The 26,302-nt window shown below is 36.4% G+C and overlaps 2 protein-coding genes across 6 annotated transcripts in view; both read left to right on the top strand.

Annotated features, from left to right (window-relative positions):
- Positions 1-26,302, top strand: part of LRRC69 (leucine rich repeat containing 69) — a 128,245-nt gene that overhangs the window by 76,825 nt on the left and 25,118 nt on the right. For 2 of the 4 annotated variants that reach the window (XM_032249488.1, XM_032249478.1), the window contains exons 9-10: positions 2,903-3,082; positions 20,678-21,062. In XM_032249488.1, the coding sequence (XP_032105379.1) occupies positions 2,903-3,082; positions 20,678-20,788 (291 nt within the window). In that variant the 3' untranslated portion in view covers positions 20,789-21,062. Of the gene's footprint in view, positions 1-2,902; positions 3,083-20,677; positions 22,205-26,302 lie in introns of those variants that run through there. The other 2 variants (XM_032249470.1, XM_032249461.1) reach the window with 2 other exon arrangements.
- The window catches only part of SLC26A7 (solute carrier family 26 member 7), a 193,189-nt gene continuing 169,857 nt past the window's right edge, over positions 2,971-26,302 (top strand). Inside the window, exon 1 of one of the 2 annotated variants that reach the window (XM_032249456.1) lies at positions 2,971-3,082. The gene's annotated coding sequence lies outside the window, so the exon portion shown is untranslated. Of the gene's footprint in view, positions 3,083-20,690; positions 20,794-26,302 lie in introns of those variants that run through there. The other variant, XM_032249457.1, reaches the window with a different exon arrangement.

Below are 26,302 nucleotides of genomic sequence, written 5' to 3'. Positions count from 1 at the left end.
AATATTGGTTCAGAAAGGGGATGTAGGGAGCTGAGGGAAATGGAGACAGGAGGAGATTCTGGTTTGTGGAGGAGGCTGGATGAGCAGTTAATCCAATCTGATAGCTGTCTTACAGAGAGCCTTCAAGGGTGAGAACCTTGCCCTGTGACTGTTAATGAGAGAGAAATTGTTCTGATTTTCAAAACTGTAGGGTCCAGGTGCACAAAAGTTAATTTTTACAATATATTTAGTGGAAGTAGCTATTTTTACCTGTAATATGTAAATGATTTGGGTAGTTTTAAGAGTATTTCTTAGAATTTTTTCTGAAAAGTGCCTTAACTTGATTTGTATTTAAAGTAAGAGTTATTTATACTGGGCATTTAGTCAATGTTGCTGATTAAGTTACTTGCTATGTCAAAGAATTCTAGTAACTATGATATGAGTTATGCCTTGGTAATGATTTTTAAAACGTTACCTCATCTCAGATTTATGAAGTAAAATTTAATGCTAATAACTATATTATAGTGAAATATTAGCCAGAATATACTACATTAGTAGATGCCAGGCTAAATGGTTTACCATTGTTATATAATTTAATTCTCCAAACTCTTTGTGATAGTATTGGAAAAATCTCTATTTTACAGATGAGGTATTCAAGATAAGGGAAGCTAAGGATTCACCCAAATATGATCACACAGCAAATAAGTCATAGAGCCAGAATTTACGCTTATGTATATATTTGTCTCTGCCTTTGAATTTTTGCTGTTAATGCAATTTTTTAGTGCCTATTGTATACATAATAACACCTATTATACAATAGTTCCAAAATGTATCACTCCTAAGGATTCATATTTGTTTTTGTATTTTATATTTTTAATATTATACAATTTTTATGTGTACAATTTAATAACTCAAAAATTGTATGTAAGGAAAAATCGGATATATATAAAATTAATTTCAATTTGTGATTAATTATAATATGGTTAACTTATAAATATTCTAAGAAAATAGCATATAAGCTAAGAGAAGCAATTTGAATATTTTGAAATATTTTTATAGACCATTTTGGTCTATAAAAGATTTCTTGACTTTTAAATAACACTGGTATATTCTCAAAAATTGCATTGAATGCATCTCTAAGAGGTCTCCTAAAGGATACTGTTGATCATGCCAATAGTATTTTATGTATACTCACATTTCCAAGTAATAACTTTATATTTTAATGGCGTATGTTATCCTTCCAAAGTAACACACTGGCAACAAGTAGGAGAAAAATATAAATAATGGGTGATGTAAGAGCTGTCAAATATACTGAGTGCAACAAACATGTTTGGGTCCAGAAATCATAAATGGAAAAAGTGATCTGTGTGACCTATTTTTAGGTCCCTTGTATTTCAAAAAGTGCTTCTATCATCTGCTATTTTGGGTAGTAATCCTTATCCATGAGTTTTCCACAGCTTTATAATAAGACTTGGCCATTGAATTCATGTAGCTAAAAGCCTACTTATTAAATCAATATTTCTTTAAGAATCACAAGCTACGCTCTTCTTAAGTAGTTGGAGAAAGGGTGATAATAAACATCTGATTTAGGCGTCCTGGTAGTATGAGTGTGAAAGCATGACCTCAGTCATGCAACTGTCCAGGAGAATGAGCTTAAGTGGATAGGAGGTTGTGCTGTTGAAGGATCAGACATAAAAGAAATCCATGCTCAGGGCTGTTTATTGTTTAATAGCAGCTTTCTTGGGTGCTTGTTAATTGGGAGGGATAGAGTAATAGGAAACAGGGGCACAACAATTTATAAGATATTGCTGTTTTTTTTAAAAAGTTTTTAAAGGTTTTAATTGGGGTGAATGAGTGAAAGATTATGTGTGTATATATGTATTTTCAAAAATTCCTGTCGGAGTTTTATGTGGACTGTTTTAATACTGCAGGGAAATTTTTCACTTTGGTCAGGAAAAAAATGTACCAAATAAATTATCCCCAAACACTATTAAAATTTCAAGCAGTGTTTGTGTAACATTTATACAGGACTTCCATGCTACTGACACAAACAATGGAGAACATTAATGGATTCAGGCAAAGGTTTATTTATTTTCCTTGCTTGGTCAGTGAAGATTTAATTTTACGTATTATGTAATATGATTTTATTAAGATTATGATAGCGCTAGTGAGAGGCAGCTTCCGTTTCCTCACTACCTCCTTTTATTATTTAGTATTTTACTATTATTATTGCAGGTCAATTTTCTGAACATATCTAGGTAGATAGGTTTAACAAAGATTAAATTCAGAGATTTGGTTCATAGAAATCATTGCTTTTTTTTCAAGATGACACTATTCAGGTCCTCAATGCAGCAAGGAATTTAGACCAGTGCTTCTCAAATTTCAGTATGCATATAGATTACCCAAGGACCTTGTTAAATTGCAGATTTTAATTCAGTGGTTCTGGAGTGTGTCTGACATTCTGCATATCTAAGAAGCTCCCATGTGATGCAGTCTGTGAACCACAGTTTAAGTAGTGAGGACTTAGATTTTAGTGAGTATGACAAAATTCATTTTTGAGTCCAGTCTGAATGTTTGCACAGTCTTTGCTTATTGTAATGAGAGGTACCAGCTTTAAACCTAAACTAAATCTAACTTTATAAAATGTGTAATGCAAATGTATTATGACATGGATTCCTATATGTTAGAGATATAGAATTACGACAATGTAAGAAACTTACTGTTTTTATATTGATGAAAACCAAACTTATTTGAAATGCCAGTCATTTACAACACAATTCATTAAATGTACTGCAGAATCTTAATTTAACAGAATCTAGATAATAAGCCAAACATTTTATCTAGTGAAATGGAAATAAATGTGATCTAAAATAGTTTTGAAAATGATCTGAGGGATTATATTCCTTTTTTTTTTTCAATTTAGGAAATAACATCAAGATTTGTAATTAATCATCCAGCAGAAAATAACCCTTTCCTAATGGATGCCATGGAATGGTACCCAGAAATCAGAAGAATAATCTCTCAGAGAAAAACATGTGCAGTATGTGGACAGTACTTTATAACTACATGGTTGGAATGTGTTCAGTTTGTTCCTCCGCCAAAGGTAAATGATGCTTTTTGTGCAAATACCAGCATGAGACCTATTCCTATCCTTTGTTCTTATCTAAATCTTTCAATACTAACTAGATTTGTACCTGTGATTGGCTTATGGATAGTATACTGTTGATTTAAGATAGACAGATTTGGCTAAGTATCTGTAATAATCATTGTCACCTATTCTATTTATATTCATAGGCTCCCAGATTTATCAGAATACATGCATTCTAGCAAAGTTTCATGGAAGTTGAAAAATTTTAATCAGTAAATCATTAAATTCTATTTGTTCATCAATCTTAATAATAAAACCAGAACTGTATTTTGCTCAGAAGAACTGGTCAGTAGTCTGTTGTGGAATTCTTGGTATAGGAAAGGCGAATGTGCTGGCTAGTTTATATTATGATGGTGCTCTAGAAAGCTCAATACGCATAAACGTGCACCTGCAACATTATATCACCCAGGACTTGTGAATCCCAGGGCAGTTCACAGAGCTCAGCAAACTCCTTTTTCTCTAAGTGGCCAGATAGTAAATATTTTAGGCTTTGTAGACGGTGTGATCTGTGTGACTACTACTTGACTCTTCTTTGTAGCATGAATGCAGCTCTAGATATGTAAATGAGTGTAGCTGTGTTCTAGTAAAAATTTAATTGTGAATTTGAATTTCATGTTAACATGTCATGAAATATTTTATTTTTATTTTGTTCAACCATTTAAAAATGTGAAAACCCTTCTTAGCTTACAAGTATTAAGAAAACAGGAGGTGGGCCAAATTCAGCCTGGGGACTATAATTTTCTACGCCTGTTCTAGACTAGCCAACATTTGCTTTTAATACCAGAATTCCTTTCTGTTCTTAGTGAGCCCTTGGCCTTCCTTGGGCTAGCATAATATAATATTGGAGGATAATTTTATATAAATTACTAAAAGCAGCTGCAGTTTCTGCCATTCTGAAAATTATCATCTAGTAAAGGAGACAAACAGATAAGTAAACACAAATGTAACATAAGCTGTAACTAATATGACATAAAAGAATGACATACTGGTTTGCTAAGGCTGACATAACAAAGTACTACAAACTAGGTGGCTTAAAACAAGAGAAATTTATTGTCTCACAGTTGTAGAAGCTAGAAGTTTAAAATCAGATGTCATTTTTTGATCATCTTGGCAAAGGTCCTATTTCCAAACCAGGTGACTTTTGGAGGCACTGGATGTTAGGACTTCAACATATGAATTTTGGCAGAAACACAATTCAGCCCATAACCAATGGGCTTCACAAGGAAGAGTATCGGGGAAGCCCCTCTTTAAATCTGGGATAAGGGAAGTCTTCATGGAAGAAAGGATATTTTAAAATGGTACCTCAAAGGAAAAGAAGGTCAGGTAAAATTGGAGAAGAGTGTTTCCAGGAAGCTGTTCCAGTAGAAACAGTATGTATTAATAGGAAATCACTTTCTGATTTGAGGAACTGAAAAATAGTTCGGTGTGATTAGAAAGTATTAATTGGATAGGAGAGTTGAGACAGACAGGAGATAGATTACAAAATATCGTGTAGTTTACATTAGGAATTTGGCTTCTATTCAATGTGTGATGAGACATATTTGGAGGAATTTTAAGTAAAAGAGTGACATGTCCTCATTTACATTTTAAAAATATAGCATCTGCATAGAGAATGAATTAGAGGGCAAGGAGGTAAGATTAGACAGTAGGCTATTTGCACAAGACCAGCTGAGAGACAATGATTGCAGTGGCAGTGGAGAGAAATGGATGGACTGGAGATGCATCTTGGAGAAAGAAGTAATAAGACTTAGATTTCTAGGTATGTTTGGCTGACAGAACTGTGTAGAAGCAGATTTTTTTTTTTCTAAATTAGGGAAGACTAAGGGAGAATTAGGTTTGTTGGGAGGAGATAGGACTTCTGTTTTTGGATATGGTTAAATGTGAGACTCCTGCAAAATCTGGGAGCCTGGGCAACCGGAAGCCATAGACTCCTATCTAGTTTGTTTGGCATGCTGGGAAGTCTAGGACTCATTGTGAGCTGTGAGTGTGTGTTGGGGTGGGTGGGAAGATTTTGGTAGGGAACTAGATATATAACTTCTAACATCATATTTATCTCTAAAGAGTTTGATTCTAAGTCCTGTCGTTCGAGTGATTTAGTGTGTCATTATACTCCAGTAGTCTTTGTGCCAATAAAGGACCTGAGTTGTGAATCTGCTTATACCTATCTTAGCGTATCTTTTTTTTTTTTTCTCAAGACAGAGTCTGGCTCTGTCACCCAGCCTGGATTGCAGGGGTGGTGATCTTGGCTCACTGCAACCTCCACCTTCCTGGTTCAAGCAATTCTCCAACCTCAGCATCTCAAGTAATTGGGATTACAGGTGCCCACCACCATACCCGGCTATTTTTTTTTTTTTTTTTATTTCTAGTAGAGATGGAGTTTTACCATGTTGACCAGGCGTGTCTCAAACTCCTGACCTCAGGTGATTGGCCCGCTTCAGCCTCCCAAAGTGCTAGGATTACAAGTATGAGCCACTGTGCCCGGCCTCACTGTATCTTATCACCAGCCACTCACTAAATTTACCAAAGAAGCTTTTAGAAGTATACAGAATGGCTGGACACAGCGGCTCATGCCTGTAATCTCAGCACTTTGGGAGGCTAAGGTGGGTGGATCACAAGGTCAGGAGTTCAAGACCAGCCTGACCAATATGGTGAAAACTTGTCTCTACCAAAAATACAAAAATTAGCTGGGTGTGCTGGCAGGTGCCTGTAATCTCAGCTACTCTGGAGGCTGAGGCAGAGTATTGCTTGAACCTGGGAGGCGGTGGTTGCAATGAGCCAAGATCACACCACTGCACTCCAGCCTGGGCAACCAGAGTGATACTCCATCTCAAACAACAACAACAACAAAAAAAAGAATTATCCTACCCTAGACCTACTAAATCAGTTTGTAGCAGTAGGATCCTGAGCATCCACATTTTTATAAAGATTCCTAGTTGGTTTTCATGTGCAGTCAGGCAGGGCTGGGAATCTCTGCTCTCCTTGTTTAGGGCTGTCCCAGTACCAGAGAGCAATGGCTGTGTCTTACCCACCTTAGTAAGCAAGGCCTCCTTGGTTCCTTATATGCAACAAAAAGTTGAATATAGAAAAAGTCGAATGAATATTCATTGGTTGAATGTATGAATTAATGAATTGTTAGTGACAAATGTGTGGTATAGCTAATGGTAGAAAAAGAAAAGGAGGCATTGGTGAAGGAGTCAATCCACTGTGGAGCATTCGAAGATGACAGACGCCTTAATATGGCTTCAATGCTGGGGAGAATTCTTACTATGGCTGCTTTCAGGCTCACTGTAGAGTTTGCTTTGTCAGTCTGCTTCTTGGACCCTATGCTGAAAGTCTTTCACTTTATTCCACTGCAAGCAGAACAAAGGCTCCTGCACACAAGTATGCCATATTCCCAAGAATCTGCAGAGCCTGGATTAGGCCTTTTCACAGCCTGTGGCTTCCCCAGGGACAATCGATGAATGCATGTGAATGCTGATAATGTATTCTTACCAGCATTATTAATCACTTCGTAAGTTTACATTTCTAACTGCTGGATGAGATCATCACTACTTATGTTTCAGAGATACATTATCTTTCTCAAAACTTTAATTGTGAAACTTTATTTCATGAACTTCACTATGTGTGTTGTTCATGGTGAGGTTCAATAGGACAACTTTTTTTTCCACCAACTTTTTATTTTGAGAAATTGGAAACAACACATAACTTGAATGAATAATACATTGAATATTTGCATACGCTTTACCTAGAGTTGCCAATTTTTAGTATTTTGTTCCACTGGCCTTATCTCTTACTATTTTTTGCCTTTAAGGATGCCTCTTGTCTAAAACAAATTTGATATTGACACAAGTCCAGAATGTAGCCTACCTAGAAAGATTATATTAAACCTTTATAGGACAAAAATAAAAGAATACATTCTAATTATTAAAAATATGAATGAATGGATAAATAAATCTGTCTTTCATAGCAAGTAGAGAGCTTTTATCAAGAGTTGCAGTGGATAACACTATTTTTATGGGCCGGAAAATATGTAGGCTATTTTAGCTATGCTATCCCATGCTTAGGACATGGAGGTTCACACTACCGGTCTGTTTACTTTCCAAGAAGGAGAGTACAGATTTTACAACAGCCACTTTATGTAAGTCATTTATAATCCTGTAGAATGAAATCCAGAAACAGTTATCAGAGTTCATGTCACCTGATGTCAGGTATTTACATATTACCTGATGTCAGGTATTTACATATTACCTGATGTCAGGTATTCACACATCACCTGATGTCAGGTATTCACATCACCTGATGTCAGGTATTTACTCTGGTAGACAGGATCCGTAGAGCTAGTCCATGGTAAAAGATCTAAGTCAGCTATGGTTGTGGTGTAGTGCTACTACAATTTTTCTCATAATGTCCTTTACTAGAGTTTTTGACACTCCCAAGTATTGTAAAATGATGCATCTGAATTGGGAGACTAAAAGTGTTTTCCTCTTGATCCAGTCATTTACAAATTATATTTGTACTAGACATACCCATGTGTGCTTAAGACAAAAACTAAAAGAGAAGAAATAATCTAATCAGAGAAATCATTCTCAACTCAGTTACATGTATATTAGGCTCTAGTGTAGAGGTTGCCTGTAAAAGTTCCCTATGAATAAGAAACAGCTATTTCAGTTGTTAGCCTTTTAATACGTTGATTCTCTTGCTGTGGAAATGTCTTTGTCCAAGTTGAGTCGGTGTTTATATCAGAAAGTTTTGAAGTCTTCATGACATTTAGCAAAATTTGCAGTAATGGATTTACTTGGTGTTTGGTGTCTGTCTCTATCATTGGATACTAAGCTTGAGGAATTTAAGGACCATTTTGGTTTTGTTCATGATTATATATAGAGAGAGCTTGGGACAATGCCTGATAAATACTTCATTTCTATAGAATGATAAATCAGATCTAGATTGGAATACCAGCTCTTCCTTTAGTTTGTCAACATATTACATCTCTGTGTATCATAAGAAAAATCTGGCAGAGGTGCTGCCAAGAAGGGCTAATTTTAGGATTTTAAAAAGCCCAGAATCTAGAACTAGCCAGGTAGCCAAAGAGAACATCAAAATAGTGGTTAAGGAGGAATTTGAAAACCAAAACCAGCTGGACCTTAAACACAAAGAGAAAAGAGACACCTCATTGGTGGGAAAATGAAGTTAGAAATGTATGTTGGTCCTTAAGATGGGAGTAAATATGTAATCTTGATCACATATGTAGCTATCTGTGAATTGTTCACATTATCATCTTGAATGGATTGTTAGATTCAAGAGATATTTAATGAGTACAGCATGTCAGATTACTTGGAAATGGGTTTTCAAAACGTCCTGCTTTCCACTGGAGATGTTCTGAACACCTTGGACAAGTTGTCATGTTTAATTGTGCTCTGACAGATTCCCTCTCAAAGTCACCTCATGTGCTGTTCCTCTTATTTCATGTCTCTCTTTCGGAAACTACAACCTAATACAAGTAGCCACAGCCACAATTTATTTGGTACTGAGTGTGTGTCTGGTGTTCTGCTAAATATGTCACCTGGAATACCTCAATTAATGTCCAAAGTAACCATGACAGCAATAAGAAATCCGAGGCAAGGAGAAATCAAGTAATTTTGTCAATTTCAGAAAGCTGCTAGGTAGAGGATCTGGGCAGGGAACTCATACATGTTATTCCTGATCCTTATCCAGAGAGTATGGGCTATGCTTCCTATGCTTTTCCAAACCAGTTATTCCCCATTTACTTCAGCTGAACTTAAGACATTTATGTGAAAGAGTCTTCTGTCATCATTTATTTGTCCACTGAAAGTTACTTATTTTTTTCTTACTATGTGTCAGGTTATTTGCCAGGGCTGGGAATATAGAACCCAGACCCTTGAGAAACTCACATATTCCCAGGAGAAGTGGGATAATAAGGATTGGAATCTGACAAGTTAGGTTTGATGTACAGCCCTACCACTTGCCACCTGTGTCCTCTTACTTTCCTCTTCAAGGTTAAGCTTCCTCATCTGTCAAACAACAATAATAATAATGCCCTTCACACAGAAGTGTGGTTAGGGATCATGAGGTAATGCATAAACAGTGCTTAGCACAGTGAATGCTCAACAAAGGTGGCAAATAAATAGTGCTTAATAAGTATAGTTTGTGAGTGTGTGTGTATGTGTGTGTGTGTGTGTGTGTGTTGTAAACCAAGGCTTTCAAACAAGAAAGAATGATTGCATTCTTGTGATAAGTAGATGTGAGGTTGCACCGGATGCTATGAGAAGAAGGCATCACCAGAAAGTGGGATATTCCCTGGTTTAACCCTGGTGCCTACCACAGTGATTCTGTTTGGAGAATCCATAATAAATGTTAAATTATTCTAAGACGTGTTTCTTAGAAATGTGCTTTGAAGGCTAGGGAGGCATTTAGAATATGTAAAGAACTAGTGGATAGGCATTTCAAGCTAAGCAATTGCTTCTGCAGAGGTAATATTGTGCAAATATAAATTGCACAATGAGTACAGGGAACTCACGGAAGGTGAGGTATGCAAGATGAGGTGGAGAGAACAGCAGTGTGAGGTAACAGTGGTTCTTTTGTGTGAAGTTTGAGCTTAATTTCAAAAGCTACTCTATAAGTTTCTAGGGCTGCAAAACAAAGTATCACAGACTGGGTGACTTATGCAACAGAAATTGATTTGTTAACAGTTCTAGAGGCTAGATGTTTGACAGCAAGGTGCCGGAAGGGGTTGGCTTTTCCTCCAGCCTCTTTTTTTTGGTTTCTGTATGGCTGCCTCTTTCCTGTGTCTTCACATGGTCTTCCTTTGGTACGTGTCTGTGTCCAAATTTCCTCTTCTCATAAGGATGTCAGTCATATTGGATTAGAGCTCACTTTACTTGACTTCATTTTAACCTAAGTACCACTTTAAATACCCTATCTCCAAATACAATCACATTCAGAGATACTGGGGCTTAAGACACATGGATTTTGGGGGAAACAGTTTAGCCCATAATAGCTACTTACAGTTGTTGAAGCAGTGGAGTAGCAAGATGACATTTTTGCTTGACAAAGAGAGGTTAGACCTGGTGGCGTGGATTTAAAGATTATTTTTATAAGTGTGACACTTGAAGCCTTGGGAATAAAGATTGCGCAAGGAGACCTACCCAGTAGGATGAGAAGACCAGAAGGGCAGAACCTTGGAGGACAATATCATTAAAAGGGGGAAAAAGCAGGAGTTAGCAAAGGAGAATGAAAAGAAACAATCAGGGACAGAAGGCAAAGCAGGGAGAGTGGCACAGATTCTTCAGCTATAAAACACAGATGCACAATAAACAGGGCTTCCTTGCTTTTTCTTCTGCTGAACTTAGCTTTTATGTGGGCCCCCATTCTACTGGAAAATTTACCTAGTTAATTCAAGACTTATGTGGTAATTTTAGGATTTTGTAAGTCATTTCAGATTTCATCTCGATCACTGAGAATTTCTTTCCCCTCCTTTCTCCCTATACTATCTAACTTATGGTATTAGGAGTAGGAGCCATACATTGTGCCAGTGTGGGCAATGCGTTTCATGTGGCCATCCTCTGGGTTTATGATCTTCCTAGCTAGACCAAAGCTCCATGATAGTTTCTGATGAGCGATTTACTTCCCATTGGTCATGCTTCTCCTTCCATATACCCTGTGTTTTCTTGTGCTGACGTTTCAACCACTTCTGCGCTATTCTCTGGGCATAAGAAAATTTTAGCTGCTCTCTTACTCTAATATGGGCTCAAGAATGAGCTGACTAAAGATGCCATGTTGACATATCCAGGGCTGAGGAGAAGAAACAGCACTGAAAAATCGGAAGAGGAAGGTGGTGTCCTTTGTGTCATTAAGTGGCAGGGTTGGAAGCAGGTTGCACTGATAAGAACCCTGATAGGGCCAGGCATGGTGGTTCCTGCCTGTAATCCCAGCACTTTTGGAGGCCGAAGCAGGCAGATCACCTGAGGTCAGGAGTTGGAGACCAGCCTGGCCAACATGTTGAAACCTTGCCTCTACTAAAAATACAAAAATATTAGCCAGGCGTGGTGGCGGGCACCTATAATCCCAGCTACTCCGGAGGCTGAGAAGGCAGGAGAATCACTTGAACCCAGGAGACGGAAGTTGCAGTGAGCCGAGATCATGCCATTGCGCTTGCATTGCAGCCTGGGCAACAAGAGCGAAACTATATCTCAACAACAACAACAAAAAGCCTGATAAGAACACGGAAGTGAAGACAGCAAGTCTTGACTAATCTCTAAGAAATGTAGTGGTAAAGGTAGGAGTGCTTATAGACTACTCTTTGGAGGGTCAGGAAGGCTTACAGAAAGATTTTGAAAATGGGAAGATATGTGCATGATCTTAGACTGTGGAAGGCGCTAGTAAGGAGGAAATGTAAAATTAGTCTGGGTTGTACACCAGTTCAGGAAGAATTAATGCTGTGATTAGGTACTGCTACTTTAAAAAATTAATAGAATTTTTATTAGAATTTGTTACTATGTGACGAGCTTTATCTAATCCATAATCTTAAGGGAATGAATATATCAAGAAGGGGAGATATGAAAAGTTTTAAACAACTAGAAAATGGGTAATGGTAGTGCTTTTCTACTTACAAAAGGCTTTTTACATATTTTTTTCTTTCAACATCTTTATTGAGTTTTTACCATATGCAAGGCCCTATGCTAAGCTCTGTGGATCCAAATATGAATAAGATGTGGTTCATGTCATTGAGAGGATCACAGACTATTAAAATGTAATGTTAGAAGCATTATCTTAAAGCATTATATACACAAGCTATGGAGTCACAGACAGAACAAACAACAACATTGGTGGAAGCTTATAGGTAACTTTCCTCAGGAGGTTACATTTGAGTAATAGGAGTCCCTGCTTCTCATGTTAACTTTGTGACTCGGTTTCCATTGTCTCTATTCACAGTTGAGATAACTAAGACTAAGCAAAGTTAAGTGGTTTCTTCACAAGTTTCAAATCCATCAAATAATAGAATTAGGACTTTAGCTTACCTGACACCTCCTGAGACCACCTTCTCTTTTTGCGACAATAGAACACGCACATTTTTATTTGAATCATGAGAAAGTGCAAATAAATTTATTGATTGATAATGATACAGCTACTTCCAATAGCTACCTTCATGTATTTGAAACACTGTCATGTGAAAGAGAGATGAAACTTTTCTTCTGTTGACTTGCAGAGTAGAAAATGGAATCACTGGCCATTCAGGTCAGATAGATAGAGCTTTCTTAGAGGATTTAAACACACACACGCGCACACAGGTTAACATCAATCGTCACTGAAGAAACAACAAGCTTAGAAACAAGAGTAGGAAAATGGGAGGGAGATTTGATATCTACATAATTTCACTTTAAAAATTAAAAGAGAAGAATACATTTTTATGAATTAAATATGTCTGAAGGCATTATTTAAAAAGCAACATAATGGCATAAGAATACAGCCTGGATCAAAAACATGATGGTTAAAAGAAAAACCCATTCACTAGGATCTACACGCTTTAAGTGTCCTAGCTAACGGCAGAAAATGTTCAAATACTGAAAAAAGCCAATTTCAGATTTTAAAAGCACATTGAGTGCCAAGCAGAATACACAAGAACAAATCCATACATAGACATCTTTTGGTAAAACTGTATACCACCAAAGTTGAACCATTAAGACCTAAAGAGGAAATGTTAAGAAAGTTTAGATAATCTACATAGAAGCAGCAATGAATTGACATCACATTTCTCATTGACAGTAATAGATGCCAGAAAAAACAATGGCATACAAAGCACTAAGGGAAAATAACTCAAAATGTAGACTTATCTGTATAGATACACTGATAGGCAAAAGGCATGGGAGTGTCAGAAAATTGTAACAAGAAAAAATTTTTAAAGGAAAATTGCATTGAAAAGACCATTGATTCTAGCTTTATTAAAATTATTTAAAAAGCTAAATTAATAATATTTAGTAAGTATATGATCATGAAAAAGTGTATGACAATGGGATTAGAATAAGTGTATATGATTTGCTAGTCATTCTAAATTAAGGATGCTTAAAATAGTTAAAAATTGATGTGAATATATATTACTAGGTGTTAGCAATTAGAAGCTTTTTTAAAGGACTTTTGTAAGTTCCTTGTTTCCAGGGTTGAAACAGAGTGAAAACATGCACAGAATACTTGGGGATGACAATCAGATTAACCACACTGGTAAACAATTGCTTTCATATATCTCTAGAGTTTTGTGTTAAATAGACAGCAATTGTACAAAAAAAAATAGTTTGCCGTGAAGCCTCTCTTTCCATTAAAATTTTTTTAATTTGTTAATCATCTCTTCAGAAACTAAACTTAGAGACTGCTGACCTTTATAGCAAATACTTTATCAGGAAGGGTGAACACATTTGATAATGTCAACGTCTGGTTGCCCCTGTTGTGCTTTACACAGTGTTCTGCTTCTTAATGGGGTTTACACTCGAAGGAGGGAGACACTGAATGATAAATGGGTCTTTATTCTCAACATAAAACAAAGAACAACCAAATATTAAATTGTAATTGCTTCTATTCAGGTGAATGTAAAATTATGTCATGCTTGCCTTATGAAATAATGAGATGAGGATTGGAAAATAGTCAAACAATTTTACTCAGTCTCAAATATCAACCTTGATCATAATTCATACAGATGCTTTTGTCTTTTTCTAAATGGTATAGTTCTGCCATCAAAGTTGAGTTAGTCTTTAGAAATTACAAAATGATCAATAATTTCAATGTAGTTGATATTTCAATATTAGCAACTAATGATATGAATCTTTGAAATAGCAACAAAAAAATTATCCTTTTTAGTTACTACTAACTTGGACCGTATTTGAACGATGACTTAGATGTAACCTAAATAGTCTCATAAAGTTTTTTCCAAACACTTGAGTAATCCTGTGCCCACGATATGCATCTGATAGTTTTCATTTCTTATAGTTTCGTTAGTTGAACTTAACATTTCCCCAGATTCCCTTAAAGTTGAATAGTTTAGGGAGGGAACAGTTTGGAACATGAACCCTCAACCCTGTATTGAATGATGTAATGTAATTAAAACTACCCTCAAAAGAGATTAGACTGAGTAGTTCTCCCTATAAATGAGCGAAAACGTTCATCTACTTTATGAAAATTTGTAACTTTAATTCCTTTTTTATGACAAGCTGCCAGTAATGAAACATGATTACATTTAATAATTTTACACATTACTTATAAAGTAAAATCTTACTTTGCAGTAAAAAGTTATTACTGTTAAGATGCCACTGACATCCATTTATGAAACTGATCATTTCAACCAGTCAACTGTGAAAATGAATGTGGGTCTCAAAACTATGCCATGGTTAGTCAATTTGATGTACATTAGGTACTAAGAGGAGCAGAAAGCATCACATTTCTAATTCTAAACAGTCATGAAAGTCATAAGTATTTATTGTATAGACAAATTAAAATGTATATATATTTCTTATTGTTTTATTCCAAAAATGGCAAAACAATTATAGTATAAATGAGCTCATACACTGTGTCTTGATTACTTTTACTCCTATGAGAACTCCTTGAGACCTCTTACCCTTTTGGAGAACTCTCCCTTTTGTTCTTAAACTGCTGGATAGAGTACCAGTTGTATTCTGCATCTATACCTTTTTTCTTCTAAAATAATCTTAAATTGTATTCAGCGTTAGTTATTTTTCTGAAGCTGTATATATCAAAACGTTGAACATTCCTTGTGAAATTCAGAGGATATTGATTATGCAGAGGGTACTGTGGGAGAGCAGGACCACTGTGTAGGGGAGAGAATGCTGCTTAGCTGGATGGCTGGCTGGAACATGAGTGAGATTTTCTTTCTGGTTTCTGTCCTTATCACAGTCCAAATTGCCCTAAAGGTGGAATGACCATGTAATACATCATCTAAGCCAAGATGCTTTTGAGAGTAAAAGTGGATTTTATTAATAGCTGGAAAAACAACAGGAAACCAGAACTGTCCTTGGCAAATCCCAATGTATGGCTACCCTTCCTAAATGGAGTGGTTAACTTCAGAGCAGTGCTGATGTCATTTATCACTGTGGCATGACAGTGATAAATTAGTTACTCCATAAATTTTTGAGAGCCTGCTTTTTAAAGCAGGGAACTGAGTGCTAAGTACAATTCAAGTACGTAGGGTTTAAAATGTCCCGAATGGTTTAAAATCTGAGTTTAGATGCTAAAGATGTAAAAGGCATTAGCAATAAAATCTTGATGTTAAATGAATGATAGAGATCAATTGCTTTAGGATTCAAAGTGGAAGATAAGATCACTGCAGGTTGTGTGGTCTGGGAAGTGCCCAGAAAGATGCTGGGACTTGTTTATAGCCTTGAAATAGGTGGAATTCAGATACATGGAGAAGGAAGCAAAGAGGAAATTTTAGGAGAAGAGAATGGCAGGGAGGAGAATAAATCATGTTCATAGGGCAGTGAATCAGTTAGGTTGGTTCGTGGATGGGAGTGGTTGAAGGAGACATTGTTAAAAAATTGAGGTCACATCCCATTAACCTGTCAAAGGATAAGACTAAATAAGGAGTTTGAATTTGATCTTGTTTGGAAACAGAACCCTACAGAACATGTGGGGAAAAGCTGGTGATATAAAAAAATAAAATAAAAATAAAGTATGTTTTAGAAAGAGTCACTTGGCAATAGTGTGCTGGCTTAATTGAAGTTTGAAGACAAGAAAAGCTGAAGGTAAGAGGCCAGATAGAGTGGTTGCCTACTGTGGGTACAAGATCTGGTGGTAGAAAGGCAAGGAAGGACCATATAAATTTGATTGAGCATGGGAAACCTCTGAGGGGTATGAAGCAGAAAGAAAGAGGAGCTGGTCTGAGAGGCAAGACCCCAAGTTTTATCTTAGACATGTTGAGTTTCAAGTGATGCCTGGATAATTCAAGTGAATATATTTAACCCTCAGGTGGGGACAGATTGGCATCGAAAAGAAATATACCTCTTTAGTATGTTATTTGAAAACATGTGCACTTTCCAACAACTGTTCATTCTTCCAAACCATTCTGTTGTGGTTATTAAACTATAATAGAAATCTTCATTAATGAAAGAGCCCGGAAATCATACAATGACTAACACTAATCTATAATTTAGTAAACTTGGATTCTAATCTTGTCTCTACCTTGAACTATGAGGTCTAAGGTAAGTCAGCTACCTTCTCACTATATCAGGACTAATTTCCTCATTTACAATGAAAGGATTAGACCAGTCTCTTCCAGCATGAAGCTGCCTTGATTCCATAAGCAGGAAGGGCTGCCATTGTTATGCTTTTCAAGTCCTGCTAATTTGGAACATGTTACCAAAATTCGTTTTCCATTGAAATTGTTAACAAATTCGCCCAAACTTGGGGACTCAGCAGAAATGTTTTTTTTTTTTGTTTGTTTGTTTGTTTTTAAAGTCAGGTAGATCAGAAATTTAACATGGGCCTTACTGGGCTAAAATCAACCTTTTGAAGGCTGGGTTTCACCTGGAGGCTCTTGGGGAAAACCATTTTCTGGCCCTTGACAGTTTCTAGAGGCCCCCCATATTCCTTGGCTCATGGTTGCTTTCTTCCACCTTCAAAATCAGTATTGGCAGACCTAGGCCTTCTCACATCACCTCACTTGGACCTTCTCTTCTGTTTCCCTCTTCCACTTTAACAAATCTTGTGATTACATGGGGCCCACTGTGTAGTCCAGCATAACTTCTCTATCTCAAGGTCCTTAACATTACCCGACCTGCAGTGTCCGTTTTGCTATGTGAGGTGATATGCATATTCATGGTTTTAGGAATTGGGATGTGGACATCTTGGGGGAACATGATTTTGCCTACCAAGATACCTTTTTCCTGAGAAAACAGGACACCACTTATTGTTCTTTTTCTATTCCTTTTGCTTCATATAATATTGAAATCTTATCCAGATGTTTTACTGTGCCATATAAATATATATTTCAATAATTTTTAATCTCTCAAAGTTTAAAATATGGCAGTGATTGCTACTAAGATATATGTCGAATGATTTTTAAAAAATTCTTAATCCTACCATTCAACAAACATAAAACTTAGCAAAGAGTAATATTTGAATTTAAAGTGGAAAACTTTTTTTTAAATATGGAGAGAATATAATCATGCGTTTGCTTTAGAAAATAATGCAAATATTAATGAGTGAAAAAGTAAACTGTATTATAGTATTTTACTTTTTAAAGCTTTTTGCTAAAATGATATTTTTTCAAAATAAAAGCATATCTAATCTTAGACCAACTCCTTTTCCTATTCACTGTCCTTGGCTTGACAGAAAGAATATTACATTGAGTGTTCTGATTTCTTTGTATAAACAATGACAAAAGCAGTATTTGTCTTTGTCAGAATCATGAGGTTTTGTTAATTGAGATTTGTGAAAAGAGGTCCTCTAGAAGAGGAGGTGTCTTTATTCCTTTGTAACATGCTCATTTGGAAGTACCAATAGAAACAGTTGCAATAATGCCACGAATAGAAATACAAATTTAAAAGGGCAGCAAGTGTTAAGGTGGTATAAGAATTTCATTGTCATGCAAACATTACTAGAGATGATGAATCTAGATGGAAAAGTGTATTACCAAGGAATTCTGCTGAGTTGTTTTTCTCCGTTAAATTTCCAGAAAACAATTCAGAGTCCTGAAAAATATTGTATAAGAAATAGAAATTATTAAGTTAGAGAATAATCACCCTCAAAGCTTCATGTTCACTATAAAACTAACAATGGGCCTTTTGTTAAATAGACTCTTAAAAATCTCACCAAAATATTCATTTTATTCTAATTAACTAAACAATGTTTCACTCAAGAAGGGGAAAGAGGGACACAGACACTTTGCATTCCTGCTTGCAACAAGAGCCAACCTAAACTCTGCCCATGCAATATCTTAATGACACAAGGGAAATGGCTAAAACCACACTGGAAATAAAAAATGCCTTTAATACTTTCTTCACCTCATGAAGAAACTGGACAAAGCAAATCAGATGTCCCACTTGTTTCCTTGGTTTACATTTGTTTCTTTCTCTAACTTCTTCCTCTTGGTTCCTGGCTCTATTAATTGTTTGGGTTTCTTAAACGGGAACTGAGGAAAATGTATGTAGCATGGTTTATTTTCAATAATTATTTAAGTCTAGCTGAGATATGTTGCAGAAATAGGCAGGATGGACTGGTTGGGTGAGATGGTTGTCTAATATGTGGAAAAGGAAAGACCACATTTAGCTTCTTTTTTTTGTCATTTGTTCTCCAACCACGATTTCATCACTTAATCATTATAATCTAGTTAGGGAATCAATATTATATCTTACAGAGTAGATTTGTGTCTGTTATTCAAAAATACTTATGAAATCTTTTTACTTCTGGACTAATGTATTTATTGTTTATATCCCATGATTTAATATTTTATGATCTATTTATAGTTTATACTGTATTGTTTCCCCAATACAATGTGCACATTCTTGAATTTTTGTTCACCGTCCCAGAAATGTCCTTTTGCCTTCTCCCAGGCAAACACATTCCGGTCAACCTTCAAAACCCAGTTCTCCTTTTTTTATATTATGAAACCTTGCATAATATGCAGCCTATGGTGTCTCCTTTTTCTGCATTCATATAGAACCTATCTTTGGGCTGAGCCATATGTTTCTATTTGTGTGTCTGTGTGTGTGTGTGTGTGTGTGTGTGTGTGTGTGTGTGTGTGATTATTGTCTTTCCAACTAGATGCTAAGAAGATTCTTAGAGGCAGGGATTGTTTGCTGTATATCTTTGTGACCTGACACTTTGTCTAATGTTGTACAGATTTTAGGTTACTTATAATTTGTCAGGACTCTTGGTTGCAAGTTAAAGAAACCCAACTCATATACCAACTTAAGCAATGAAGACGGTCCAGGGATGAGTCTGACTGAAGATTTTGTCATACCTAAATTAGATTTCCAAATTTATCATTAGAAATCTGTCCATTATTTATTAGCTCTACATTCTTTGTTTTGGCTTTGTTTTCCAGTAGCAGCTGCCTAAATTGTGCCTTTTGGGAGTAAAGGGAGAGCTTCCTTCTCTCAATAGATGCAGAGAAAGTCCCGGAGCCGATGCTCATTGGCTCCCTTGGACTGTCTTGCATTATATGCTTACCCCAGACTAATAATCACCATTGTCAAAGGGAAGCAATTGAGTCATTGCCTTGGCCTGAGTTACATGGTCCTATAATGAGCCAGGGAGTGAGAACAGTTGCTCTCTCATTCCCCTAACATAGGCACTAAGATTGGAGGAGGGGTAGTTGCCCAAAGGAAAAACAGGGCTTTTGTGCCAACACAATGGGAAATGGATGCCAGATAGGAAAAACCAAGATGTCCACTGAGGAGTTCAGTACCTGTTTCCTGATTGATGAACTAAACATCTTTGTAGGAAAGAAGTCAGGTTTGTAGATATTCTGTACCATTTTTCACCTTCATCCAAAGTATTTTACAGTTAGGATAGTGCTGTGTATCCTCTAAGTGCTTCACAGCCACTGTTGGAGGTGGATGTGAGGGGATATGACTTATGACTTTGGCTCCCTCTTGATGTATCACTAGAGTTAGAAAGCTGTTACTCTCTCAAGGGTGGATTAACAACTGTGCTTACCTGTTTGAACCTTTCAATAGGATCTCTGAATTCTTTTGTGGAAGAGTGAACAGAGCAGCAATCAGTCTCTTATTGTGAATTGTGATGGTGTTGGCCAAATGGCTTCATGATAAAACTAGGTAGCATTATCAACTAATATTTCCCAGTTACCAGTTGTGAGACTCTTTTGGATTCTCTCACTGAGAGCTGTGTTGATTTCAGAAGATGATCATAAAACATAGAAATGTTAAGCTTTCAAAGTTACCATTATTTCAAACATAAATTGTCAATATATGTAAACTAAATTGGCTAACAGGGTTTTTGATTGCTTATTTTATACACTGTGAAGTAAGATCAGAGATATTTGAAGTACAAAAATTTAATTCATGTATTAGGGAACTTGCCTAAGACCCAGCCAGTGAATATCTTAATGAATAGCGCAGACAGTAAACAAAGAATTTTAGGAAGATTTATTTCCATGGGAACTGCATGCTGGGCAGGTAGAACCAAGATGCTCATTAGGAAGTTTAGTAAATATTTGCTGATTGATCAATTTAATACACCTGAAGGACAAAGATCAGGTCCATGTAGATGCTGTATCATTTTTTTTCACCTTCATTTCTAACACTTTATGGTTAGACTACATAATGATATGTTTGAATCAAAGCACGAGTAGTCTTCCATCATTTGAGTTTTGTTTAGCATTTGAGTATGACTTTCTTAGATAGTTAAGTTTGTGTTTTTATGTGCGAGAAAAGAGCAACTCAAGCATAAATAGAATAGTGTGTCCTTTAAAAATCAATATTCTGAAACCTCTGAGAAAGCGAATATTTATTTTAATCAAAAATATTTATTGAACACTGCCTTAGTTTTGTTTTTAATCTTTATTTTTAGGCCTGGAAGATAAGCAAGAATCTGCAGCTGGTGCCTGTCCGAGCATTAGTTTGTTCTTACAAATGTTTTACTCAGCGTGACCCTAACCTCTTTGGAATTGCTCGGGTGTAGAACAGGTGAGGTGCTCATTCACAGCCTCACTGGACTTGCCCTGTCAGCTCTGCATACACAGTCAAATTATGCCCTACTTAGGATACCATGCTGTGTCTGTTCCCTTTGACAATGCATTAAATAAAGGAAGAAAAATAATTCTATTATAATGTTCCCAATTGAATCACTATAGTCTGCCTTTAGCTTGTTTAGATTCTAGTTGTGCTTTTTTTTGGGGGGGGGGGGGGTTAAAAAAAAAAAATGAAAAAAGGAAAAATAAGATCTGTATGGCAAGTGAGTTATTTGTTCCTATTGTTTTATGACCACCACTCCTCTTTTTCTAGATGAGTATTGAGAGACTTTGATGGGGAAAAGTATTTATTTTATGAATGTTTTGCCATTGTAGAGGAATCACTGTTTAGTGCTAGATAACCATATAACATTTATGTGATTTCATTTGAGGCACTAATATCTATTGACCTTCACACAAAAAATGAGAAGAAACCTGAAAAGTCAGGTTTGGTAACTACTAATATCACTTTGTGACTGTTTTTAATTTTTTTTTCTCTTTTTAAAACAATTTTTTACATGATAAACTGTCGAGGCAGTAATGCTGAAATGATAATCTGGCTCATTTTCTTTGAAGGACAACAGAAAAGTAGAAAAATAAGTTATGAAAATATATGTTACACTTTGCACAGACCAGTAGTTCTTGGAAGTGTGTTCTATTCAGCACCATCCGCATGAATTGAGAACATGTTAGAAATAAAAATTATCTGGCCCCACCCCAGAACCACTGAATTAGAAACTTTGAGAGTGTGGCCCAGCAATCGCTATTTTAACAAACCCTCCACATGACCTCTTTGCATGCTCAAGCTTGAGAACCACAGGATAGACTCAGAAAAAGCTGCTGCATGTTCAGAAAGTAAGAAATGTGATTATAATTTTATGTTTAAAGCCCACCAGAAATCTATTTCTTCTTGTCACTACCTGTGATTCTTCTGGTGGAAAGCTGAGTGGAATCTCATCTTCCTGGTAGTTATTATCAGGTTACCTTCCTAGCAAGGCCTTTTATGAGTTTAGTGCAGGTTCTTTACGCATAAGAATTGCCTCTGGCATAACTGAGAAATAAAATCAATGGAGCACAGCAAAGAGATCCTCAACTCCAGAGAGCAAAGTTCAGGCCCCACTGAGACAGAGATGGGGCCTCAAGGTAACTTTCTAAAGGCTCCATTAAACAAGAATGCATTTTTGACAAAAATGAAAAACCAAGTACAAATGAAAGACATAGGAGCTCATCAAAAATGTATTACTAGGGGTAAAGTATGTATGCTTATTGAGGGACAATTGCTCAGTAAATTGATTTTGATTAGGAAAATAATTTCTTATAACCTAAGCTGTAGAAAAAGTATTTTCACTTTTTTTTTTCTTTATTTCCTTGAAAACAACAACAAAAAAAACCCAGGATACATGTGCAGAACATGCAGGTTTGTTGCATAGGTATATGTGTACCATGATGGTTTCCTGCACCTATTGATCCATCCTCTAAGTTCCCTCCCCTCATCCTCTATCCCCAAAAGGCCCTGGTGTGTAATGTTCCCCTCTCTGTGTCCATGTGTTCTCAATGTTCAACTCCCACTTATGAGTGAGAACATGTGGTGTTTGGTTTTCTGTTCCTGTGTTAGTTTGCTGAGAATGATGGTTTCCAGCTTCATCCATGTCCCTGCAGAGGATGTGGTCTTATTCATTTTATGGCTGCATAGTATTCCGTAGTGTATTTGTGCCACATTTTCCTTATCCAGTCTATCACTGATGGGCATTTTGGTTAGTTCCATGTCTTTGCTATTGTAAATAGTGCTGCAATAAACATACCTGTGCATGTGTCTTTATAGTAAAATGATTCATATTCGTTTGGGTATATATCCAGTAACGGAATTGCTGGGTTAGATGGTATTTCAGGTTCTAGATCCAAGAGGAATCACCACACTGTCTTCCACAGTGGTTGAACTAACTTACTTTCTCACTAACAGTGTAAATGCATTCCGACTTCTCCAGGGCCTGGCCAGCATCTATTATTTCCTGACTTTTTAATAATTGCCATTCTAAGTGGCGTGAGATGGTATCTCATTGAGGTTTTGATTTACATTTATCTGTTGATCACTGATGTTGAGCTTTTCTTCATATGTTTATTGGCCACATAAATGCCTTCTTTTAAGTGTCTGTTCATATCCTTTGCCCACTTTCTGATGGATTATTGGTCTTTTTCTTGTAAATTTGTTTAAGTTCCTTGTAAATTCTGGGTATTAGCCCTTTGTGAGTTGGATAGATTGCAAAAATTACTTCCCATTCTGTAGGTTGCCTGTTTACTCTGATAATAGTTACTTTTGCTATGCAGAAGCTCCTTAGTTTAATTAGATCTTGTTTGTGAATTTTGGCTTTTGTTGCACTTGCTTTTGGTGTTTTAATTATGAAGTCCTTGCCCATGCCTATGTTCTGAATTATACTGGGTCGGCTTTTTTCTAAGGTTTTTATGGTTTGGGGTTTTACATTTAGTTTTTAATTTATCTTGAGTTAATTTTTGTATAAGGTGTCAGGAAGGGGTTCAGTTTCAGTTTTCTGCATATGGCTACCCAGTTTTCCCAGCACCACTTACTAAATAAGACATCTCACCCCATTGCTTGTTTTTGTCAGGTTTGTCAAAGATCAGATGGTTGTAGATGTATGGTGTTATTTCTGAGGCCTCTGTTCTGCTCCAGTGTTCTACATGTCTGTTTTAGTACCAGTACCATGCTGTTTTGATAACTGTAGCCTTGTGGTATTGTTTGAAGTCAGGTAGTGTGATGCCTGTAGCTTTGTTCTTTTTGCTTAGGATTGTCTTAGCTTTACAGGGTCTTCTGTGATTCCATATGAAATTAAATTGTTTTTCTAATTCTGTGAAAAATGTCAATGGTAGTTTGATGGGAATAGCATCAAATCTATAAATTACTTTGGGTAGTATGGCCATTTTCATGATTTTGAGTCTTACTGTTCATGAGGATGGAGTGTTTTTCCATTTGTTTGTGTCCTCTCTTTTTTCCTTGGACAGTGGTTTGTAGTTCTCCTTGAAGAGGCCCTGCATGTCCCTTGTAAGTTGTATTCCTAGGTTATTTTATTCTCTTTGTAGCAATTGCGAATGGGAATTCACTCATGATTTGGCTCTCTGCTTGTCTATTATTGGTGTATAGGAATGCTTGTGATTTTTGTGCATTGGTTTTGTATCCTGAGACTTTCTTGAAGTTGCTTGTCAGTTCAAGAAGTTTTTGGGCTGAGATGATGGGGTTTTCTAAATATAAAATCATGTCATCTGCCAACAGAGACAACTTGACTTCCTCTCTTCCTAGAATACCCTTTCTTTCTCTCTCTTTCTTTTCTTTTCTTTCTTTTTCCTTGATTGCCCTGGTCAGAACTTCTAATACTATGTTGAATAAGAGGGGTGAGAGAGGGCATCCTTGTCTTGTACCAGTTTTCAAAAGGAATGCTTCCAGCTCTTGCTTATTCAATATGATAATTTGCTGTGGGTTTGTCATAAATAGCTCTTATTATTTTGAGATATGTTTCATGAATATCTAGTTTATTGAGAGTTTTTAACATGAAGGGATGTTGACTTTTACCAAAGGCCTTTCCTGCATCTATCGAGATAATCATGTGGTTTTTTTCTCCATTGGTTCTGTTTATGTGATGGATTATGTTTATTGATTTGCATATGTTGAACCAGCCTTGCATCCCAGGTATGAAGCTGACTTGATCTTGGTGGATAAGTTTTTTGATGTGCTGCTGGATTCAGTTTGCCAGTATTTTATTGATGATTTTCACATCAGCGTTCATCAGGGATATTGCTGAAGTTTTCTTTTTTTGTTGTGTCTCTTCCCGGTTTTGGTATCAAAATGATGCTGGCTTTATAAAATCAGGGAGGGTTTCCTCCTTTTCAGTTGTTTGGAATCGTTTCAGAAGGAATGGTACCAGCTCCTCTTTGTATTTCTGGTAGAATTCAGCTGTGAATCCATTTGGTCATGGACTTTTTTTGGTTGATAGGCTCTTAATTACTGCTCTAATTTCAGAGCTTGTTATTGGTCTACTCAGGGATTCAACTTCTTTCTGGTTTAGTCTTGGTAGGGTGTATACATCCAGAAATTTATCCATTTCTTATAGATTTTCTTTTATTTGTGTAGAGGTGTTTATAATATTCTCTAATGATAGTTTGTATTTCTGTGAAGTCAGTGTATATTTTTATTGTGTATATTTGATTCTTTTCTCTCTCCTTATTAGTCTAGCTAGTGGTCTATTTGCTTTTTAATTTTTTTCAAAAAATCAGCTCCTGGATTCATTGACTTTCTATCTCTTTCAATTCTTCTCTGATCTTAGTTATTTCTTGTCTTCTGCTAGCTTTCGGATTAGTTTGTTTTTGCCTCTCTAGCCCTTTTAATTGTGATGTTAGGGTGCCAATTTGAGATCTTTCTAGCTTTCTCATGTGGGAAGTTAGTGCCATAAATTTCCCTCTTAACACTGCTTTAGCTGTGTTCCAGAGATTCTGGTGCATTGTCTCCTTATTATTCTCATTGGCTTTAAAGAACTGATGGGCTTCCCTTTGTAAGGTGACCTGGTCTTTCTCTCTGGCTGCCCTTAACAGTTTTTCCTTCGACCTTGGAGAATCTGATGATTATGTGTCTTGGGGTTAATCTTCTTGTGGAGTATCTCAGTGGTATTCTCTGTATTTCCTGAATTTACACGTTGGCCTGTGTTGCTAGATTGGGGAAGTTCTCCTGGATAATATTCTGAAGTGTGTTTTCCAGCTTATTTCCATTCTCCCTGTCTCCTTCCGGTACTCAATCATAGGTTCGGTGTTTTTATGAAGTCTCATATTTCTTGAAGGCTTTATTCATTCCTTTTTCTTCTTTTTTCTCTATTCTTGCCTGCGTGTGTTATATTAGTAAGGTGGTCTTCAAACTCTGATATCCTTTCTTCTGCTTGGTCGATTTGGCTGTTGGTAGTTATGCATGCTTCAAGAAGTTCTTGTGTTGTGTTTTTTAGCCCCATCAGGTTGTTTATGTTCCTCTCTAAACTGGCTATTCTAGTTAGTAATTCCTATAACCTTTTATCAAGGTTCTTAGCTTCTTTGTAGTGGGTTAGAACATGCTTCTGTAGCTTATTGTAGTTTTTTATTAGCCATCTTCTGAAGCCTACTTTTGTCAATTCGTCCATCTGATCCTCCGTCCAGTTCTGTGCCCTTGATGGAGAGACATTGCAATCATTTGGAGGAGAAGAGGCACTCTGGCCTTTGAGTTTTCAGCATTTTTTTCATTGATTCTCATCTTTGTGAGTTTGTCTAGTTTCAGTTTTGAAGCTGCTGACTCTTGGATGGGGTTTTTGTGGGGGACTTATTGTTGTTGTTAATGCTGCTGTTGTCACTTTCTGCTTGTTTGTTTTTCTTTCAATAGTCAAGTCTCTCTTCTGTAGGGTTGCTGCCCTTGACTGGGGGTTAACTTCAGGCCCTATTTA

This window comes from Sapajus apella, unplaced genomic scaffold, assembly GCF_009761245.1.
Source record: "Sapajus apella isolate SASKATOON/1434 unplaced genomic scaffold, GSC_monkey_1.0 scaffold3, whole genome shotgun sequence".
NCBI lineage: Eukaryota > Metazoa > Chordata > Mammalia > Primates > Cebidae > Sapajus > Sapajus apella.
Note: the sequence above shows the minus strand (reverse complement) of the source record. Positions and strands in the feature narration are given on the sequence as shown.